We start from the raw sequence: 22,996 nt of genomic DNA, 5'->3' as shown, positions 1-22,996 counted from the left end.
CTCTTCAAACATCCCATCACTGCAAAGCCCAGTTCTGATGACGATCCACCCACGTGCAATTCCAGCACCTGATCACTGGGTTGCAATCACGAGCAGGGACTCCAGCCAGCTTTTCTCTTCCCAGTAACCATTGCCAGCTTTTCCTCTCCACTAACTTGACTCCTAGGCCAATGGACATGGGCATGGACTGGTTGGACCGAATGGCCTGTTTCTGTGCTGTATATCATATGTAATTATAGCACCACTGCTCAGAGCTAACTCAGCACAGAGCAGGGATCAAGTCGGAAATCCTCCAGCTCTGTACAGTTCAGCACAATGGGTTTTGCAGATGCAGACTGAAATATCAGGGGAGCTGCAGTGACACACTGCTATCTGTGTTTTGGCGCTATTTATTTTCAGAACTTCAATTTTAATTTATTCAATGATCAGATATTTCTTTTATATTACTTTATAAAGAGACTGCAAAATTAATTTTAAAATAGGTTGAGCCAAGCGTACTTTGTAATGGATAGTATATTTACAGTTAATCTGTAGTACACAAACATCAAAATAACATTTAACATGGTTAAATAAGTCCATTAATTCCAGGTCCTATTTCATGCTATTTCCATTATTCACAACACACCTCGCTCAAAATGGTAAGAAAACAAAAAATACTACAAACTTTAACAAATGTCTGAAAGTGACCTTAAGGCAGTATTCAATCTTCCTATTCTGAGATTCCTGAGAGAATGGCACTTCATTCTCACTTATATTAACACAATCAATCTACTGAATTACTCGAGGTTATCAATTATCCTAGGTTTACCATTGGTTGTCAAAGGGACAAGTACATTATGTCCAGAGTATCTAAATTAATGCCACAGAGAACACAATCAGGCCACTGTAGGAGGCATTCTGAACATTACTTAAGTAGGCAAGAGCACCTCCAGTGAAATTAATCTGTGTGTTTCCTTATTTTCAACCCAAGACAGGCAGCGGCTTGTTCCTAATTATTTTTTTTTTTTAAACAAGTAAAACCAATCTATAAAAGCCAACTTTTAGTCTTCAAGCTTTTAAGTTTACAGATAAGTTGTTTAGAACATAAGAAACAGGAGCAGGAGTCGGCCATTTGGCCCCTCGAGCCTACTCCACCATTCAATTAAGATCATGGCTGATCTTCTCCCTCATCTTCACTTTCCTGCACTATCCCCATATCCCTCGATTCCCTTAATATTCAAAAATCTATCGATCTCTGTCTTGAATATACTCAACGACTGAGCCTCCACAGTGCTCTGGGGTAGAGAATTCCAAAGATTCACCACCCTCAGTGAAGAAATTTCTCATCTCAGTCCTAAATGGCCGACCCCTTATTCTGAGACTGTGACCCCTGGTTCTAGACTCCCCAGCCAGGGGAAACATCCTCCCTGCATCTACCCTGTCAAGCCCTGTAAGAATTTTGTATGTTTCAATGAGATCACCTTTCATTCTTCTAAACTCTAAAGAATATAGGCCTAGTCTACTCAATCTCTCCTCATAGGACAATCCCCCCCCCCCCCATCCCAGTCTGGTGAACCTGCGTTGCACTCCCTCTATGGCAAGTATATCCTTCCTTAGGTAAGGAGACCAAAATTGTACACAATACTGCAGGTGTGGTCTCACCAGGGCCCTATATAATATCAGTAAAGAATCTTTACTCTTATACTCAAATCCTCTTGTAATAAATGCTAACATACCATTTGCTTTCCTAATTGCTTGTTGTACCTGCATATTAACTTTCAGCGATTCGTGTACAAGGACACCCAGGTCCCTCTGAACTCCAACATTTCCCAATCTCGCACCATTTAAAAAATACTCTGCTTTTCTATTTTTCCTACCAAAGTGGATAACTTCAAATTTCTCCACATTATATTTCATTTGCCATGTTCTTGCCCATTCACTTAGCTTGTCCATATCCCCTTGATACCTACTTGCATCCTCCTCACAACTTATATTTCCACCCAGCTTTGTATCATCAGCAAACTTGGATATATTACATTTGGTCCCCTCATCCAAATCATTGATGTAGATTGTGAATAGCTGAGGCCCAAGCACTGATCCTTGCAGTACCCCACTAGTTACTGCCTGCCAACCCGAAAATGACCCTTTTATTCCTACTCTCTGTTTTCTGTCCATTAACCAATCCGTGCTAGTATATTACCCCCAATCCCATGAGCCCTAATTTTATTTAATAACCTTGTGTGGCACCTTATCGCACGCCTTCCGAAAATCCAAATACACTGGTTCCCCCTTATCTATTCTGCTAGTTACAACCTCAAAAAACTCTCTAACAGATTTGTCAAACACAATTTTCCTTTCATAAACCCGTGTTGACTTTGCCAATCCTATTATTATTTTCTAAGTGCCCTGTTATTTACATAAGAATAAGAAATAGGAGCAGGAGTAGGCCATTCGGCCCTTCGAGCCTGCTCTGCCATTCAATGAGATCATGGCTGATCTTCTGCCTCAACTCCATTCACCGGCCCTATCGCCATATCCCTTGATGCCCTTACTAGTCAGAAATCCATCGACTTCTGTTTTGAATATACCCAATGACTGAGCCTCCACAGCCCTCTGGGGTAGAGAATTCCAAAGATTCACCACCCTGTGTGTGAAGAAATGTCTTCTCATCTCAGTCCTAAATGGCCTACCCTTTATCTTGTTTATTTATTCGGACTTGGATCTGATTCATTCCTGGGACTGGCATTTGAGACTAGGCCTTTCCGATTAATTGCATTTCGACTCCAGCTTTACAACACTGCTCACTTGCGATTACAATATTTTATTTTATTTATATATACACTGTTAGTAGTCAAATGGGGTTAAATGCCCCGGCAGAGCAGATTGAAGAATGCAGGTAGCATTGGTCATCATAAAGTACGCAAAATCCACGTCTTCCAACAGATTAAATCAGAGCTTTAAAATATACACACCCAGCTAAAAAAAAAAACTATTAAAGCCTTATTCGCTTAACAATCACTCGTCGAAGCATTTGTCGCTCAGATTTTTTTTTTCCCCTGCGTGACTTACAGAACTTGGAGGCTGAGCTGTTAATGTTCAGGGTTACTTTACTGGCCATGGGCTCGGGTTCGGGCTCGGGATCCCTGTGCGCTCCCGGCCCTCGCTCTCCCCCGTTGACAGACATGCGACGCTGGAGGAGTTCTTTGGGGTCGGGCTGCGTCCCTCCTGGCTCGGGCAGAGCGGGCTGACCGGGGTGATGGTTATGGTGGTTATGATGATTGTGGTGGTGGTGGTGGTGATGGTGATGGTTGTGGTGGTGCTGGGGATGCTGATAAGCGTCGGCGTTGGCCTCCCAGTTGTTGTTGTGGTTGTGATCGTCCATCATCAGCTGCTGGTAGCTGGCGTCCTCCTCCATGTTCTCGTCCATTGTGCGCGCTGCTGTGGGGGTGAGATAGGGAGGAGGGCTCTTTAAGCCAGATCTACAAAAAACGTTTTATGTTTTATTTTTCTTCCTGCTACATGAATGCTTCGGTCTGTCTCGCTAATTGTCTTGTCTCTCTCTCTCTCCTACTCGAGCTTCAGCTTCATTTCTCACTCGATTCGACCCGACTCCTCCCCGCCCCCCCCTTTACGGCTTTTTTTTGCCACCGATGGTATGTCAGCTTTGCGACACTTGGCGACGCTTTGGGCCCGAACCCCATCTCCCCGCTGCATGCCGGGAGCGGCGGCGCTCCTTAGCGACGGTAACCAAGGGTAACCAGCTATTGTGCGCAGAGCCTCGGCGGCTCCAGGCTCCGGGTAGGTGCCTCATATAAAGAAAGACTTGCATTTTATATAGTCAGGACCACCAGACGTCCCAAAGCGCTTTACAGCCAATGAAGTGTTTTTTTTTGAAGTGCAGTCACTGTTGTAATGTGGGAAACGCAGCAGCCAATATGCGCACAGCAAGCTCCCAACAAACAGCAATGTGATAATGACCAGATATTAATGGCCCAGAAATTCGGGTCGGGGGCTTCCTGCGGGTGCAAGCCCCCGACCTGCACGTACCTTGCGCGCCGGTCGTTGAGCTGTGGGCCAGCGTGGGATTCCGATCCTGGGCCTCCTCCAACAGCCAGCGTGCAGTGCTTGTGTATCCCAGGGGCGCAGTTAGTTCGATGCGTCCCCTGGGATCACGTGGGCCATGGAGAGCCAATCGGAGCAGGGAATGCTACATTCATGTTTGGCAGGAAGAGCTGTCAAACCTATAAATACTGTAAGCCCCAAAACATCACTAAATCTTCAAATAAATTTTAAAAAAACATCACATTTTTAAAATAAACTATAAATTACATGAAATAGCTATTTTAAACAATAATTTAAATTTTTGAAAAAATTAATTACAGTTTCTAACGGAGCTAAAAATAAACTTACCTTTCTTTAAAGTATTTAAAAATAATAAACCTGTGGAAAAAATGTTTTAATTTTAATTAATTCACCACTTACCTTGTAAAAAGCAGGCCTTGCGACTGCTTTTTACATGTCTAACTTCTGGAGATTTACCCTCCCGGGAAAACCTGCAAAAAAAAACGTAAGTTCGATGCGCACGCGCTGTCTCTCCTGCGCACGCGTTCGACTTCTGAACCCCTTCTTTCAGGGGAACGGAAGTGCCAGTTTCCCGCACATGTGCAGTGCATGCACGAAACCAGCACTTCCATTGAGCTTACGGGTGAGTACCCCATGCGTACTCACCCGTGGAGACCCGAATTTCTGGACCAATCTGTTTTTAGTGATGTTGATTGAGGGATAAATATTGGCCAGGACGCCGGATCATCCCCTGCTCTTCTTCGAAATAGTGCCGCGGGATCTTTTACGTCCACCTAGTTTTAAGGTCTCCTCCAAAAGACGGCACCTCCGACCGTTCAGCACTGTACTGGGAGTGTCAGCCTAGATTTTTCTGCTCAAGTCTCTGGAGTGGGACCTGAACCCACAACCTTCTGACTCACAGGGGAGAGTGCTAGCCACTGAGCCACGATTGACTTATCGTACATCTGCTGTTTAGAAAATAGTTGAGCATTAATTTTTAATTATAAAACCTTCTCCAAAGAAATAAAAGAACTTCCATTTGGCCTTTGAATTTATCCCTATTTGCGTCCAGATAGGGGCGTAACCGGGGCTCAAACCAATTGCACGGCATAATAGATTGCAGAATTTTGGGTGTAAATGAGTTACACCCGTAACTACAATATGCCCAAATCTCCTGGGATCTTTTATAGCCGTTTACCCATCCTGCTGCCCAAACATATCTCCACCTGTAAAGCTGGCTCCACCCCCATTTCTAGAGCCTGCTATACGAGTTTTCTGCAATTGCACTTGCTCATAGGAACGCTTCAAATTACGACCAGATTTTCAGGCACTGAAGGAAGCGGTCATTTTTCTGCAGTTTTGCACTAACATTGAACATACGGCACAGAACCAGGTCATTCGGCCCAACCAGTCCATGCCGACATTTATGCTCCACTCCCCTCCTCCCTCAACTAACTCTATGAGCATAACCCTCTATTCCCTTCTCCGTCATATGCATATCTAGCCTCCCCTTCAATGCATCTATACTATTCACTTCAACCGTGCCCTGTGGTAACAAGTTCATATTCTCACCACTTTCTGGGTAAAGAAGTTTCTTCTGAATTCCCTATTTGGTTTCTTGGTGACAATCTTGTATTGATGGCCTCTAGTTTTGCTCTTCGCCACAAGTGGAAACACTCTCCATGTGGTATGTTGGCCTTCGTAGCGAGAGGGTTTGAGTACAGGAACAAGGATGTCTTGCTGCAGTTGTACAAGGCCTTGGTGAGACCACATCTTGAGTATTGTGTGCAGTTTTGGTCGCCTTATCTGAGGAAGGATGTTCTTACCATGGAAGGAGTTCAGCGAAGATTCACCAGGCTGATACCTGGGATGGCAGGAATGACGTATGAGGAGAGATTGGGACGATTGGGCTTGTACTCGCTGGAGTTTAGAAGAATGAGAGGGGATCTCATTGAAACTTATAACATTCTGACAGGACTGGACAGACTAGATGCAGGAAGGATGTTCCCGATGGTCGGGGAGTCCAGAACCAGGGGTCACAGTCTAAGGATAAGGGGTAAGCCATTTAGGACAGAAATGAGGAGGAATTTCTTCACCCAGAGCGTGGTGAACCTGTGGAATTCTCTACCACAGAAGGCAGTAGAAGCCAATTCATTAAATATATTCAAGAAGGAGTTGGATATATTTCTTAAGGCTAAAGGGATCCAGGGGTATGGGGAGAAAGCAGGGACCGGGTACTGAAATTGGATGATCAGCCATGATCGCATTGAATGGCGGAGCAGGATCAAGGGGCCGAATGGCCTACTCCTGCTCCTATCTTCTATGTTTCCATGGCCGCGATTTCGCCAGCCACGGCGAGTCCGGTGCAGCCGGAGTCCTCAAACCCCGCACCCGACTTCATTCGGCCTCCTCCAAGTGATTTTGCCCTGATTGGGCTTGTTAGGTCCGCCCTGCGAGGTTCCCGACCAATTAAAAGGAAGCGGGTCTGATGATGTCATCTGATGACGCATCATCAGCCGGTTTCCTTAAAGGGGCCATGTCCACTTTCATTTTGACAGTTCTGCTGTCAGTGTTCTACAGCATTGAGGTGCTGCAAACACTGACAAGCACTGCACAAAGCTACACGGCTATACCCAGGCTCTCCCATATACACTCAGGGATGACAGACCCGACACTTAGGAAACTGACAAGGAGGCGGGTTTACAGTAGGATACCGACCCGCTGTAGATCACTGTATTTGTTTCTCATTAACGTGTATGATCAGTCTGTGCCATGCCCAATTTTAGTATCTGCCACAGGAGGAGGATATGCAAAAGTAATATATGCCTATATGCATAGCAGGTGAATAAGCCAATGATACTTTGAATCGTTTTATTAAGCAATACCACACACAACAGTTATTATGCTGTACCAGTGTAAAGCACACACCAAGATCATTTATGTTAATATTGATCAGCATTTTGCTTACTTACGCTATCCGATTCAGTAGGAATTTCAAATCAATTGCCCCAGTGATGCCTTTACGTGTGGGGAGAACGCCAATGGAATGTTGGCTTTCATTGCTAGGGGGATAGAATATAAAAATAGGGAGGTATTGCTTCAGTTGTACAAGGTATTGGTGAGACCGCACCTGGAATACTGCATACAGTTTTGGTGTCCATACTTAAGAAAGGACATACTTGCTCTCGAGTCAGTACAAAGAAGGTTCACTCGATTAATCCCGGGGATGAGGGGATGGACATATGAGGAGAGGTTGAGTAGATTGGGACTCTACTCATTGGAGTTCAGAAGAATGAGAGGCGATCTTATTGAAACATATAAGATTATGAAGGGGTTGGATCGGGTGGATGCAGGGAGGATGTTCCAGATGATGGGTGAAACTAGAACTAGGGGGCATAGTCTTAGAATAAGGGGCTGCTCTTTCAAAACTGAGATGAGGAGGAACTACTTCACTCAGAGGGTGGTAGGTCCATGGAATATGCTGCCCCAAAAAGCTGTCGAAGCTACATCATTACATAAATTTAAAACAGAAATAGACAGTTTCCTAGTAGAAAAGGGAATTAAGGGTTATGGGGAGCGGGCAGGAATTTGGACATGAGTCTAGGTTCGGATAGGTCATGGCCCTGTGGGTAGCGGAGCGGGCCCAGGGGCCGTGTAGCCTGATCCTGCTCCTGTTTTCGTGTGTCTTATGCTGTTAGATTCAGGAGATAGTCCTGTCATAGTGGATTGGCGGTTAGGATCAGATCAGCCATGATCTTATTGAATGGCGGAGCAGGCTCGAGGGGCCAATTGGCCTACTCCTGCTCCTATTTCTTATGTTCTTATGTTCTAACAGTCACGTGATATTTTTGTGACCATGGCATCTCATGTAAGCGATGCAGTGATATTTTTGTGACAGTGGCACATTGTGATGCAATTTCCATCATTGCATCACAGTGTTTCGCAAACACAGAAAAAAGTTTGCCAAACACTTAATAAAGTCAGTGCCTTTATTTTAAAGTATCAGACTGCATGAATTTGTGAGTATCTATATTATTGCGTTATCCCTCTGCGTGTGGTTTTGTATAACCTACACACCCACTCCACCCTAACTCATTGTTGAGTCATGCTTAAGAGATGCAACATCATGAAACTTGACTAGGTGGTTGCTGTATTGGCTATTATCTGTAGCTGTAGAAGCTGCTTCAGTGCTATTGGTGAACATTATATCCCTACATTACTTAGAATTTGAACTGCTTCAGATTTCTGTCTAAACCCAGCTATTCAGTATGACCCTGATGTGACTCTGCCATGTTTAAATTGTATTTCATGAACCAGACACATCACCACCACAAGGCCCCAATCCTTAATTCCTCCTCACTCACTAGTAATCATGTCTTTATACCACAACTATAAGGCAAGCAACCACCCTCCTATTATTCTGTTACAGATTATCTGTATGCACCACAATTGTAAATACCGCCCTTCTCATTAGAATGCCATGCCATATGGATGCAATACAACCATAAGGCTATCTACTACTATTCAAACTAGATTATTAGAGACAAGATGGAAACATTGAAAGATTGGTACCACGCGGTCTCATAACCTCGATCCCGTCAGATAAGAGGAGCTCGGTCAGATACTCTACAGAAAAGGGGCAACCCCAGCTGCTAATTACTTTAGCAGAATTAAAGAAAAACTTTTCAACTACTGTAGCTGTTGCTCTGATTATAGATAGCAGCTATTCAGCACCAGTAATATGGCAGGTAAAGTTGAGTTGAGATATAAAAAGGCTAACACATTTGCATCGACTAATATTTGGTGCCTCTGTATGTGCACTGCCATTTTGGAAAATAACAGTCTGTCCAGCTTCAACATGGTTGGAATGGGGAAAAGGCAGAAAATTGCCAATTTACACCACTGGGATTCTGGTTTACTTAAGGTCTTATTTCTACTATGCTAAAAGACAGTTGTTCAAAAGGCCACCGTAGCCTCAGTATGTGCCAGAACAACCCAGATGTCACCTTCATTCTGGCTAGTTCTGGGCACTGCAGCAGAGTGAAACATGTATGTAACTATGGTTCTATGAATGACATAATACTGTATCACTAATCCAGATACAACAACAACAACTTGTATTTATATAGCACCTTTAACGTAGTGAAACATCCCAAGGCGCTTCACAGGAGCGTTAACAAACAAAATTTGACACCGAGCCACATAAGGAGATATTAGGGCAGACTTGGTCAAAGAGGTAGGTTTTAAGGAGCATCTTGAAGGAGGAAAAGAAAGGTAGAAAGGTGGACAGGTTTAGGGAGGGAATTCCAGAGCTTAGGGCCCTGGCAGCCGAAGGCACGACCACCAATGGTGGAGCGATTATAATCAGGGATGCGCAAGAGGCCAGAATTAGAGGAGCGCAGATATCTCGGGGGGTTGTGGGGCTGAAGGAGATTACAGAGATAGGGAGGGGCGAGGCCATGGAGGGATTTGAAAACAAGGATGAGAATTTTAAAATCGAGGCGTTACTTAACTGGGAGCCAATGTAGGTCAGCGAGCCCAGGGATGATAGGTGAACGGGACTTGGTGCAAGATACAGAAACTATTTTCTGCAGCAATGGAAGGAAAAAGACTTTACATCAGTCCATTTGGGAGCATTGGGAGACTTTCCCTGCTGATTAATTTTATTCGCATGTACCCATATTATTTTTGAAAAAGGAAGTAGAAATTTCGTGACAGGTTATGAAATCTACCTTAACCACCAGGGGGCACATGTGTTGCGTTTTGTTGCTGAGCTCATAGCTGTGATCCATAAACAAGTCAGCTCCCCAAGTGGCAGAAAATGGAAAGGTGGAAGAGCCGGTTAGAAACCCTCCCGAACCTCCCCCGTCGAGGATCTCAGAAACTCCGAGAAGCAGCAAATGAAGCCATACCAGATCCCATGATCAACTATGATCCGCCGACTGTCTTGGAAGCACAAGCTTCCATTAAGTAACTCAGGAATGGATGGGATAGCTGCTGAAATGCTGAAAGGAGGCGTGCACTAAAGCCCTCCATCAGTTGCCCGAGAGAAAGAGGTCATCGCGGAAGATTGGAAGCGTGGAGTAATAATCCCAATCTGAAAAGCCAAAGGCAGCAAAACCATATGTGGGAACTGCAGAGGAATCAACCTCATCAGTTCTGGGAAAAAGCCTTTGCGCACACAATTCTTGGAATAACTAAAGATTTATTCTTAAGTAAGAGATGACCACAGCAGTGTGGGTTCATGCCAGGCAGATCCACCGCTGATCGAATATTGGGACTAAACATCACAGCCCATAAAGGCAGAGAACAATATAAACCATTGTGGGCCGCCTACATCGATTTCAAGGCAGCATTTGACTCGGTGTAACAGGAGCTCAAATTGGTTGCAAGTGAGGGCGCCAGATAAATTGGCCTGATTCATTCGACTTCTATACAAAGGTACAGCCAGTTGCTTGAGCCTAGGCGATGATACCAGCGCCGCCTTCTGGGGTTCAGCGGGGATGCATCATCAGCCCTGATCTGATTCTACTACCCATGACTGGAGCACACTGTTGGTCAAAGCAGTAATGGCGCTGAACTGGGTTTGGAAGCATTCACTGACTTTGACTACACGGACAATGTTGCCCTTCATAGAATCGCACAGCCGGCTCTTTGAAAGAACTATCCAATTAGTCCCACTCCCCTGCTCTTTCCCCATCACCCTGCATATGTTTTCCTTTTCAAGTATATATCCAATTCCCTTTTGAATGTTACCAATATTAGTATCCTTCTTGCGGTAATGCTAGAGATAATAAATCTGGCACAGAGTATCCTCAAAGATGAGGTTGAACCATTGAGCCTTGAGCTGGAGTGGCAGAGAACCAAAGTGCAGCACTTCGCAGTCGAAAATCCTCCATTTTCCACCAGTGTGAACACTGAAACCATAGAGATAGTTGACAATTTCAACTACCTTGAGAGTTTGATGCACAATTGGGGTGCCTTTGATAAGAACGTATGGAAGTCAAGAATCCAACTAGCACCCAAGCTCAGATTATACAACCGTCTTCTCATCCCACCCTTGACATTCGGAGCAGGCTCGTGGGCTTGGATCCACACAGTCATGCCGGACCTAATCAAGCTCATTTTAAGCTTACACAATGCATGGCATTACGCGCAAGGCAAAGAAGACTGGAAATGTCACACATGCACCGCCACACTCCCATTGGTGGAGCAGGCGATGAGCAATAGTAGTTGTAAAAATTTAAAACATGGGGGTGATTGTTGAGAAAGTGAAGTGTCACCCTTAAAACGAGGGTGCATTGGAAGGTGTATGTTTCTGCACATTAACCCCAAACACAGAGTAGGTGAAGCCTCTGTTGGAGCAATCACTTACGCTGTGTTGAGCTTTCATACTGTTGGTTTTATCACTGATTTCAATGAGCAGTATATGGTACTGGCTAAATGATTAAACTTAGTCTTGGATCAAACGGTGGGCAGTCTTTTTTGCAAACAAAAATTAACTTCTTTAATTCTTGTTTTTTTAAAAAAAATTAGGTACCGAGTTGCATTTTGCAGAAAAAGATTGCTGCAGTGCCGAGCATTGCAGGTCCTTCCAGTTGAATATTCATAATTATTTCAATAATTATGAACATTATAAATAATTAAAAGATCGTTTCCACTAGTTGGTAAGTCAGTAACAAGGGCGCATAGACGCAGGATTGTCAGTAGAAGAACACGGGGGGGTGGGGGGAAGATAGAAGAATTTTATTTTTACACAGAGGGTTATTCGAACATTAAATGCTTCATCACAAATGGCTATTGAGTTAGGGACTAAATATAATTAATTTGGGAATTGGAAAAGTATTTTAAAAGGAAGAATATTAAAGGATATAGAGAAAAGGCAGGGAAATGGGGGTAGAGTAGATAGCGCAAGTTTAAAAGCTAGCACTGGTACAGGAATGATGGGCTGAATGGTCTGTCTTGTAATTTCTGTGATTCCTTCAGGAATAATGTTTGCTTTACTAATTAGGTTGATAAAATCCATGTGTTTTTCAGATGAAAGATTGTACCACAGTCATTAAGAAACTGATGCCTGGGTTCTGGGAAGATGGCAAACAACTTGAAATTTGGGTGAAGTGCCGTACCTACATAGCAATGAGATAGGAAAAGCAATTGCAGTTAAGGCCCAACAGCATTTCACAAAATACTATGGCAAAACCAAATAAATTTTACATACAGAGTGCTGCAATCAAGGCAGTCATTGTTATAGAGTCATAACGGAACAGAAGGAGGTCATTCGGCCCATCAAGTCCGTGCTGGCTCTCTGTAGAGCAATCCAGTCAGTCCCATTCCCCCGCTCTATCTCCTTAGCCCTGCAAGTTTATTGCCCTCAAGTGCCTATCCAGTCTCCCCTTGAAACCATTGAGGGCTGGATCTTGTCAGTCTGGGCGGGCTGGGGCGTGTCAGGTGGAAATCGTGTCAGGACCCCGACTCCTAAGTGATGTGTTGCAAAAGTGAGATTTTCCCCTAATTGGGCAATTGATTTCCTGTGTGGGAACCACTGGCCCAATGAGTCTTTTCATACAGACAGTCGCCTCCAATGACATCATCAATGCTGTTGGATTTAAGGCCTGCAAGCAGCCTTGATTCTTCTGGAGACTGCAAAGGCTCTGCAATTTATATGAAGGAGTTGAATTGTGGAAAATGTCAACGATCAAGCAAAAGTGTGCTCCTCGGTTTGATGAGCCCTCCCTCCAAGGTCTGGTGTATGGAGCCAGCTGTAATAAGGAGGTGCTGTTCCCTTCCTCAGGGAGAAAAAAACCACCCCAGCAGACAAAAGCTGTGTGGCTGCAAGTGGCCCAGGAGGTCAACTCCATTTCGCTGAGCCGCAGAACCTGGCTGCAATGCAGGAAGAGGTTTCCTGACCTTCTCCGCACAGGAAAAGTGAGTATGACTTATCCATCACCCTCAATTTGATCCCCATTGCCTCTCCTCACCAACACTCTGCTTTGCCAACCTCTCCCTCCACATGTCACTTGATACTTACGTCCCTGCACCCTTATCCATTCCCTCTCTCTCTATGGTCATATTCACTTAACTATTCGACCATGCAGCCCTCGCACTCCCCATCACTGTGATGCCATGACAACAACAACTTACAGCACACAGGCAGGGTCCGTTGTATCCTTCTAAGCATCTGCTATGCATTCACTACACTCACTCCTTCATTCTCACTCAAACTCCACTTGTGTCCCTCATTGCAGGAAAAGAGAGCCCACAATAAGAGGGAAAGAGCCATGACAGGAGGAGGGCCACCCTCATTAGCCCAGCTCACCCCCTGGGAGGAGGCGGCCCTGGAAATCACCGGGATCGAGGAGGAGTCACAAGTGGGGGACGGACAGACGTTGCATCACAGCAAGCTGGTGTCAGAATAGTTTGGAATCTCTCTCATTGACATAGCATGAGTCACGGATAATGATTCTGATGCTGTAACAGATGGACTTATGATCATCTGCAATATTCAATGTGCATGTAACCTTGGCCTCACATCTCTGACTCTTTCCTTTACTCCCCCACAGGACCATTGAAAGCCCCCGTCCCCACTATCCAGGAGGAACAGCCTGAGCCTCCAGACTCCTCAGAGGAAGCTGCAACCTCTGAGGGCACAGCCTCAGCAGAATTCAGCACCCAGCACCAGCGCAAACACTCACACCTCGGTGGGATCTTCGCGAGATAGAGTAATGTTGTCATCTGGTGTATCACAGCTCACAAGTGAGCATCAGCAGATGGTGGAGACAGGGACAGCAGTGGAGAGTCCTCATTGGAGGACGCAGGACTGCCAGCTTGGCTCAGCTGCATGTTGACCCTGTGCCTCCGGGTCCATCCACAAGGAGAGTGGTGCTGGAACTCCAGGAACAGGTGCAGGAGTCTCTGGCAGGTTTTGTCTCCAGGGTCGCTGTGAGTGAGGAGCGAATGGAGGAGTCCATCGCGAACATGAGCAGAGCCTTTGTGGAGGCATTGGCGCATGAACGCATCACTGCGGAAAGGATGGCAACCTCCGTGGCAAGGATGGCTACCTCCATGGTAAGGCTGGCTATCGTAGAGGAGAGGATGGCTACAGTAGTGGAGAGGATGGCTACGTCCATGGAGGAGCTTAGTCGCCAGGGTATTGAAAACATGGTCATTGTTCAGAATAGAATGACATCTCTTGAGGAGCAATGGTCAGCTATTCAGCAAACAAACCAGACCTTCATGCAAGTCCTCTGGAGTAGGACGTCCAGTGCAGAAATGGGTCTTCATGGCCCCCTGCAGTGCAGCAAGGTGCTGTCGAGCCACTTGCTAGCTCTGAAGTGGGGCTGACCCATGAGTGGGAAGTGGGGGCTCCTCTCCAAGCGCTCTCATGACCATGCCACAGCAAAGCCCCACCAGAGTTTTCACCCAACTGAGATGGGCATCTCAGCCCCTGCACAGCCGCAGGAGCAGCAGACTGTTGGCGAGCCCGCACAGATTCGCCACCCCAGAGGACGCCCGCCAAAGGCGTCGAGACAGGAGCAGCAAGAGAGTGAGCAAGGGGCCTCCACATCTGCTGAAGCCACAGGGGAAGCACCACGTAGGAGCTCGCGTAAGAGGAAGATAAAGCACAAGTAGTCACAAGGATAGTCACTTGGGTGCTGTGTTGTTTTGTTTTTGGACCAGCCATCATTGTGATTGTATTATAAAGTGTTTTGATGGCAAACTGTTGAAGTTGTGGCCTGTGTCATTTCGCAAATGGGACTTTCACATTGAGGACTTAGGGTGCCTTGCAGTTGTCAGAATGGTGGTCAGAGTGATAGGATTCCGCAGGTTCTTGTCCATTGTCAATGCTAAGGAGCAAGACTAAAGTGTTTGATTGTGCAGGCTAAGCAAATCTGGCTAGGATGAGTGCGTCCCTTGCATCCCGGGCAGCAATGTTGTCGCGTGCTGGCGCCTCCTGGCCTGTGCATCTTCAGGTGGGTGAGCAGCAGCTTGGCGCTCCTGTTGGTGCTCCTGCTGTTGGTGCTGCTGTTGCTCATGGTTCTGCTGCTGCCGCGGCTGGTCTTCATCCGCATCTGATGTTCAGGAGGAAAAGAATTAAATGGTCGCCATGCTTCTGGTATATGCCTCATTTGAGGAAGCATTTAGTCAAGGTGGGGATAGGGGTTTCCCAGGAGGTCATACTGGTGATGGGTGTCAGGCTCCAAACTTCTATAACACTGAGTATGCATGCTAAAAGTTCACCCCAGACCTGAAACAACAAAGTTCTGCCACCTGCAAATGATCATTGGTGAAAACTCCTTTGTAATGGTAGAGCTGCATCTATTAGTAAGCAATCCACTTGTGAGGCCGCCAGCATTACCTGGCGTGTTCCAGAGGAGGCATGTAGGATGGGGGAAATGTCTAAAAATCAGAAAGGCCTCTCAAAATGGGATTATACAGGCAATTAAGTGGTTGTTAAGGGCCTTAAGGGCCTATCCCGCCTCTTGGAGGTGAGATGGAAAGGGGGTCAGAAAACACACATTTGGGGAAATTGCTCGGAGGTGGAATCGGGCCCACCCGCCATTTTTGACGATTTTAACAACTCGCGCGCCTCCAAACCCGCCTTCTCAGGCCTAGTAAATTCCAGCCCTGAGTGTCTCCGCTTCCACCACTTCTATCAGCAGCGAGTTCCAGGTCCTCAACACTCGCTACGTAAAAAAGCTTTTCCTTACATCCCCCCCCCCCTGTATCTCTTGCCCAAAATCTTAAATATGTGTCCCTTAGTCCTTGTACCATCAACTAGTGGGAACAGCCTTTCCCCGTCTAGCCTATCCAAACCCATCATAATCTTGTACACCTCTATCAAATCACCCCTCAACCTCCTTTGCTCTAATGAAAACAAATCCAGCTTCTCCAACCTGTCCTTGTAGCTAAGATCCCCCATCCCTGGAACCATTCTGGTAAATCTCTTCTGCACCCTCTCAAGGGCCTTCACATTCTTCCTAAAGTGTGGTGACCAGAACTGGATGCAATACTTATGTAGCTTAAAAATAAACATAAGAAGTAGGAGCAGGAGTAGGCCATACGGCCCCTCGGGCCTGCTCCGCCATTCAATAGGATCATGGCTGATCCGAACCGAGACTCACGTCCACTTCCCTGCCGCTTCCCGTAACCTCATTGCAATGAGAAGGGACTTATCAGCAATCTTCTTGTACGAGGCCCCTTGGGTCAGAGCGATCATAATATGATCGAGCTCTCAGTCGAGATGGAGAGTGAGGAAATTGAATCAGAGACTAAGGTCCAGAACTTAAATAAAGGGAATTACGAGGGTATGAGACGGGAATTGGGTAAGATTGATTGGGTGGTGTTTCTGGGGGGATTGACAGTGGATAGACAATGGCAAGCATTCAAAGATAGAATGGAAGAATTCCAGAACATGTTTATACCGGTTTGGCATAAAAATAAACCTAAAAAGGTGACTCAACCGTGGATAACGAGGGAAATTAGGGACAGCATAAAATCAAAAAAAAGGGCATATCAACTGGCAAAAAAAAGCACCAGACCGGAAGATTGGGGGCAGTACAGGATACAGCAAAAGAGGACAAAGGGATTAATCAGGAAGGGGAAAATAGAATACGAAAGTAAACTTGCAGCAAACATAAAGACAGACTGCAAAAGCTTTTATCGGTATATCAGGAGGAAAAGACTGGTAAAATCCCAAGTCGGTCCCTTGCAGTCCGATTCGGGAGAATATATAATGGAGAATAAGGAAATGGCAGACCAATTAAACTCATACTTTGGTTCTGTATTCACAAAGGAGGACACAAATAACCTCCCAGGAATATCGGCAAACATAGGGACTAATGAGAGGGAGGAGCTGACAGAAATTAGTATCTCTAGGGATATGGTGTTGGGTAAGTTGAGGGGACTGAAGGCCGACAAATCCCCGGGGCCTGATAAACCACATCCTAGGGTACTTAAGGAGGTGGCCCTGGAGATAGCAGATGCTCTAAGGATCATCTTCCGGAACTCCATTGACTCGGGAACAGTACCCGTGGATTGGAGGGTAGCTAATGTTACCCCAATATTTAAAAAGGGGGGTAGAGAGAAAGCAGGGAATTATAGACCAGTAAGCCTTACATCGGTTGTGGGCAAAATGCTAGAGTCCATTATTAAGGATAAAATAGCGGAGCACTTGACAAATGGGGAAAGGATCGGACAGAGTCAACATGGATTTACAAAGGGTAAATCGTGTTTGACTAATCTGCTGGAATTTTTTGAGGAAGTAACTGGTAAAATAGATGGGGGAGAGCCAGTGGATGTGGTGTACCTTGACTTCCAGAAAGCCTTCGATAAGGTTCCACACAAAAGATTATCATGCAAAATTAAGGCTCATGGGATTGGGGGCAAAGTATTAACGTGGATAGAGAACTGGCTGGCGGATAGAAAACAGAGTTGGAATAAACGGCTCGTTTTCGGAGTGGCAGGCAGTGACCAGCGGGGTGCCGCAAGGATCTGTCCTGGGACCCCAGCTGTTCACAATATATATAAATGATCTGGATCAGGGAATTGGATGCAATATTTCCAAATTCGCTGACGACACTAAACTAGGAGGAGGGGTGGGCTCTGATGAGGATGTCAGGAGGCTACAGTGCGATTTGGACAGGTTGGGGGAATGGGCGGATACGTGGCAGATGCACTATAATGTGGATAAATGCGAGGTTATCCACTTTGGGGGTAAAAACAGGAGGGTAGATTATTATCTAAATGGCAATAGATTGGGAGATGGGGAAGTGCAGAGGGACCTGGGTGTTCTTGTGCACCAGTCACTGAAGGAGAGCATGCAGGTGCAACAGGCGATTAAGAAGGCAAATGGTATGTTGGCCTTCATATCAAGGGGGTTCGAGTATAGGAATAGGGATACCTTACTACAGCTGTACAAGGTGCTGGTGAGACCGCATCTGGAGTATTGTGTACAGTTTTGGTCGCCCCATCTGCGGAAGGATGTTCTTGCCATGGAAAGAGTGCAGCGGCGATTCACCAGGCTGATACCTGGAATGGCGGGAATGACCTACGAGGAGAGATTGAATAGTTTGGGCTTGTACTCACTGGAGTTTAGAAGATTGAGAGGGGATCTCATCGAAACATATAAAATTATGGCAGGCCTGGACAGGCTGAATTCAGAGAGAATGTTTCCAATGGCAGGGGAGCACAGAACCAGGGGCCACAGTCTAAAAATAGCGGGCAAATCATTTAAAACAGAGATGAGGAAGAATTTCTTCACTCAAAGAGTGGTGAGCCTGTGGAATTCCCTGCCACAGAGGGCTGTGAAGGCTAATTCAATAAATATTTTCAAGAGAGAATTGGATATATTTCTGAAGGCTAAGGGGATTAAGGGTTACGGAGAAAAGGCGGGGACGGGGTACTGAACTGGTAAGATCAGCTATGATCTCAGACGAAGATCAGCCATGATCTCATTGAATGGCGGAGCAGGCTCGAAGGGCCGAATGGCCTACTCCTGTTCCTATCTCTATGTTTCTATGTTAACCCCTAATTCCCTTATCAGCTAGGAAACTGTCTATCTCCGTTTTAAATTTATTTAATGTCGCAGCTTCCACAGCTCTCTGAGGTAGCAAATTCCATAGATTTACTACCCTCTGAGTGAAGAAGTTTCTCCTCATCTCAGTTTTGAAAGGGCAGCCCCTTATTCTAAGATTATGCCCCCTAGTTCTAGTCTCACCCATCAGTGAAAACATCCTCACCGCATCCACCTGATCAAGCCCCCTCACAATCTTATATGTTTCGATAAGATCGCCTCTCATTCTTCTGAATTCCAATGAATAGAGGCCCAACCTACTCAACCTTTCCTCATAAGTCAACCCCCTCATCTCCGGAATTAACCGAGTGAACCTTCTCTGAACTGCCTCGAGAGCAAGTATATCTTTTCTTAAATATGGAAACCAAAACTGTATGCAGTATTCCAGGTGTGGCCTCACCAGTACCCTGTATAACTGAAGCAAGACTTCCCTGCTTTTATACTCCATCCCCCTTGCAATAAAAGCCAAGATTCCATTGGCCTTCCTGATCACCTGCTGCACCTACATACTAACCTGTGTTTCATGCACCAGGACCCCCAGATCCCTTTGTACTGTAGCACTTTGCAGTTTCTCTCCATTTAGATAATAATTGCTCTTTGATTTTTTCTGCCAAAGTGCATAACCTCACACTTTCCAACATTATATTCCATCTGCCAAATTTCTGCCTACTCACTTAGCCTGTCTATGTCTTTTTGCAGGTTTTTTATGTCCTCCTCACTCACTGCTTTCCCTCCCATCTTTGTATCGTCGGCAAACTTGGATATGTTGCACTCGGTCCCTTCCTCCAAATCGTTAATATAGATTGTAAAGAGTTGGGGTCCCAGCACTGACCCCTGCGGAACACCACTAGTTACTGATTGCCAACCCGAGAATGAACCATTTATCCCAACTCTCTGTTTTCTGTTAGATAGCCAATATTCCACCCATGCCAGTATATTACCTTCAATTCTGTGATTTTTTATCTTGTGCAATAATCTTTTGTGTGGCACCTTGTCAAATGCCTGTTGGAAGTCCAAATACACCACATCCACTGGTTCCCCTTTATCCACCCTGTGTTACGTCCTCAAAGAATTCGAGCAAATTTGTCAAACATGACTTCCCCTTCATAAAACCATGCTGACTCTGTCCGATTAAATTATGCTTATCCAAATGTCCTGTTACTGCTTCCTTAATAATGGACTCCAACATTTTACCAACCACAGATGTTAGGCTAACTGGTCTATAGTTTCCAGCCTTTTGTCTACCTCTCTTTTTAAATAAGGGCGTTACGTTAGCAGTTTTCCAATCTGCTGGGACCTTTCCTGAATCCAGGGAGTTTTGGAAAATTACCACCAATGCATCCGCAATCCCTACTACTACTTCTCTCAAGACCCTAGGATGTAAGCCATCAGGTCATGGGGATTTATCCGCCTTTAGTCCCATTATCTTACAGAGTACCACCTCCTTAGTGATTTTAATCGTGTTTAGCTCCTCCCCCCCCCCCCGTAGCCCCCTGTTTGTCCAGTGTTGGGATATTTTTAGTGTCCTCTACTGTAAAGACTGATACAAAATATTTGTTCAGCATTTTTGCCATCTCCATGCTCCCCACCACTAATTTCCCGGTCTCGTCCTCTAAGGGACCAACATTCACTTAAGCCACCCTTTTTCTTTTTATATAACTGTAGAAACTCTTGCTATCTGTTTTTATATTTTTTGCTAGTTTACTTTCATAATTTATCTTCCCTTTCTTAATTAATCTTTTAGTTATTCTTTGCTAGCTTTTAAATGCTTCCCAATCTTTTATCCTCCCACTAGATTTGGCTACTTTATATGTCCTTGTTTTCAGTTGGATACTATCCTTTATTACTTTACTTGGCCACGGATGGCTGTCTTTTCTTTTACGCCCCTTTTTCCTCAGTGGAATATATTTTTCTTGAAAGTTGTGAAATATCTCCTTGAATGTACACCACTGCTCATGTACCGTCTTACACCTTAATCTATTTTCCCAGTCCACTTTAGTCAACTCTGCTCTCATACCTTCATAGTCTCCTTTATTTAAGCTTAGTACGCTGGTTTGAGATCCAACTCTCTCACCCTCCAACTGAATTTGGAATTCAACCATGTTATGGTCACTCATTCCAAGGGGATCCTTTACTAGGACAAATATTTATAAGATAATAAAATGGAAAGAATGAAAACTTATTTTTTATGAGATACTCCATTACATTTCTCCAGTCAAAGAAATGGTCACAGAAATTGATTTAATGTGTTCGTACTATGTGGGAATGCATGCAGTTTTACTCCAGAAACGTTCAACGTATATCAGCAAATCCACTGACAAGTTTGACTCTTTGTAAGTTACTATTGAACTTACAGTAATAATAAATATACTCGCATTCTTTTAGGTTCTGTCGTAAGATTACACAAGTAGGTCCTGAAGGACAGGGTAGATGACCTATTCATCCCAATTTTCCAAGACTCTCCAGTTTGTTGCCTCAGATAATCTGGCAGAGATCAGAAACTTAATATAGTCAAGAGAGATTAAATTCTGTAATTCCATGGTGAACACAAGCGACATCAAAATATTTCACCAGCAAGCTGTCTGCATCATACTTTTGAAAATATTCCAGAGGCCTGTCTGAACTAACGATAAACGACAAGTGGTTTGTTACAGAAGCAAAAATGAGTGACAGGCCTGAAATTGCGAACACACAAACACATACAATAATTACATCCGGCAAAATATATCCTTAACTGGCTGAAAAATCTCACAGTCTGGCATCAGTATGGCAATTGGAACTCCCTCACAGAAACATTTTTAAAAATTGGCAAGGATCCCCCGGCTAACACAATAAGTATTTCACAGCCCGCCAGCAATGATCAACTAATGACCTCAGGATCCGACTTCCACAGTGTTTCCAAACCCTCTGATATACACGTAAATAGCTTCACAGCAATTCAATTTCAACAGTGTTATAGCCCTAACTCTGCAAAAACATCATGGGTATTTAAAAGGAAACTGTTAGCACAGAACCCAAAAAGATTGACGCTTTTTTTTGCTAAGCTTATAGCTACCACTTCCAGGACAATCAACAAGAGTCTCCATTTGAGAGGAACATCACAAATAAGGAAATAATCTGACTAAAGTACTATGAGTTGTAAGTCCTTGTGTGATACATTGTACACACCATATGGTGCATCACCACTAATGGAAAGCCTCCAAAGAACTGATAGACACCATGTACTGGCACTTTATGGTTGTTAGGGCTGTGCAGAGTACAATCTAACTAGGACGAACAACAAGGGCTGGATTTTGTCAGTGTGGGCGGGCTGGGGCATGTCAGGACCCCGACTCCTAAGTGAAGTGCTGAAAAAGTGGGATTTTCCCCTAATTGGGCAATTGATTCCCAATGAGTCTTTTCATACAGAAAATCGCCTCCAATGACGTCATCAATGCTGCTGGATTTAAGACCTGCAAGCAGCCTTGCTTCTTCTGGAGACTGCAAAGACTCTGCAAATTGTATGAAGGTGTTGATTTCCCGACAATGTCCACGATCAAGCAAAAGTATGCACCTCGGTTTGATGAGCCCTCTCTCCAAGCTGTGTGGCTGCAAGTGGCCCAGGAGGTCAGCTCCATTTTGCTGAGCCGCAGAACCTGGCTGCAATGCAGGAAGGTTTCATGACCTTCTCCGCACAGGAAAAGTGAGTATGACTTTCCCATCACCCTCAATCTGATCCCCATCGCCTCTCCTCACCAGCACTCTGCTTTGCCAACCTCTTCCTCCACATGCCACTTGACACATGCCTGCACCCTTACCCATTCCCCCTCTCTCGAAGGTCACATTCACTTAACTATTCGACCATGCAGCCCTCATACCCCCTAACACTGTGACAGCAACAGCTTTCAACACACAGGGATGGTCCTTTGTATCCTTTTAAGCAGCTATGCTATGGATTATCTACACTCACTCCTTCATTCTCACTCAAACTCCACTTGTGTCCCTCATTGCAGGAAAAGCGAACCCACAATAAGAGGGAAAGAGCCATGACAGGAGAAGGGCCTCCTTGAAGTGCAGTAAGGTGCTGTCAAGCTACTTGCTAGCTCAGAAGTGGGGCTGACCCATGAGAGGGATGCTGGTGGCAGACAACAAGGAAGTGGGGGCTCCTCTCCAAGCACTCAAATGACCATACCACTGCAAAGCCCTCGGTCAGAGCCCCACCAGAGTCCTCACCCAACTGAGATGGGCGTCTCATCCCCTGCACAGCCGCAGGAGCAGCAGACTGTTGCTGAGCCCTCACAGGTTCGCAACCCCAGAGGACGGCCACCAAAGGTGTTGAGACAGGAGCAGCAAGAAAGTGAGCAAGGTGCCTCCACATCTGCTGAAGCCACAGGGGAAGCACCA

The 22,996-nt window shown here is 45.3% G+C and overlaps 1 protein-coding gene across 2 annotated transcripts in view; it reads right to left on the bottom strand.

The window, feature by feature from the left end:
* Positions 1-3,629, bottom strand: part of cacul1 (CDK2 associated cullin domain 1) — a 94,808-nt gene extending 91,179 nt beyond the window's left edge. For both annotated transcript variants that reach the window (XR_015079192.1, XM_085994391.1), the window contains exon 1: positions 3,049-3,629. Coding sequence is in view for 1 of the 2 variants with exons in the window: in XM_085994391.1 (XP_085850517.1) it covers positions 3,049-3,406 (358 nt within the window). In the remaining variant the exon portion in view is untranslated. The remainder of the gene's footprint in view (positions 1-3,048) is intronic.
* Between the last annotated feature and the right edge of the window lie 19,367 nt (positions 3,630-22,996).

Source organism: Somniosus microcephalus, chromosome 8 (assembly GCF_052327205.1).
Source record: "Somniosus microcephalus isolate GS21.2 chromosome 8, FLI_Smic_1.0, whole genome shotgun sequence".
Classification (NCBI taxonomy): Eukaryota; Metazoa; Chordata; class Chondrichthyes; order Squaliformes; family Somniosidae; genus Somniosus; species Somniosus microcephalus.
Note: the sequence above shows the minus strand (reverse complement) of the source record. Positions and strands in the feature narration are given on the sequence as shown.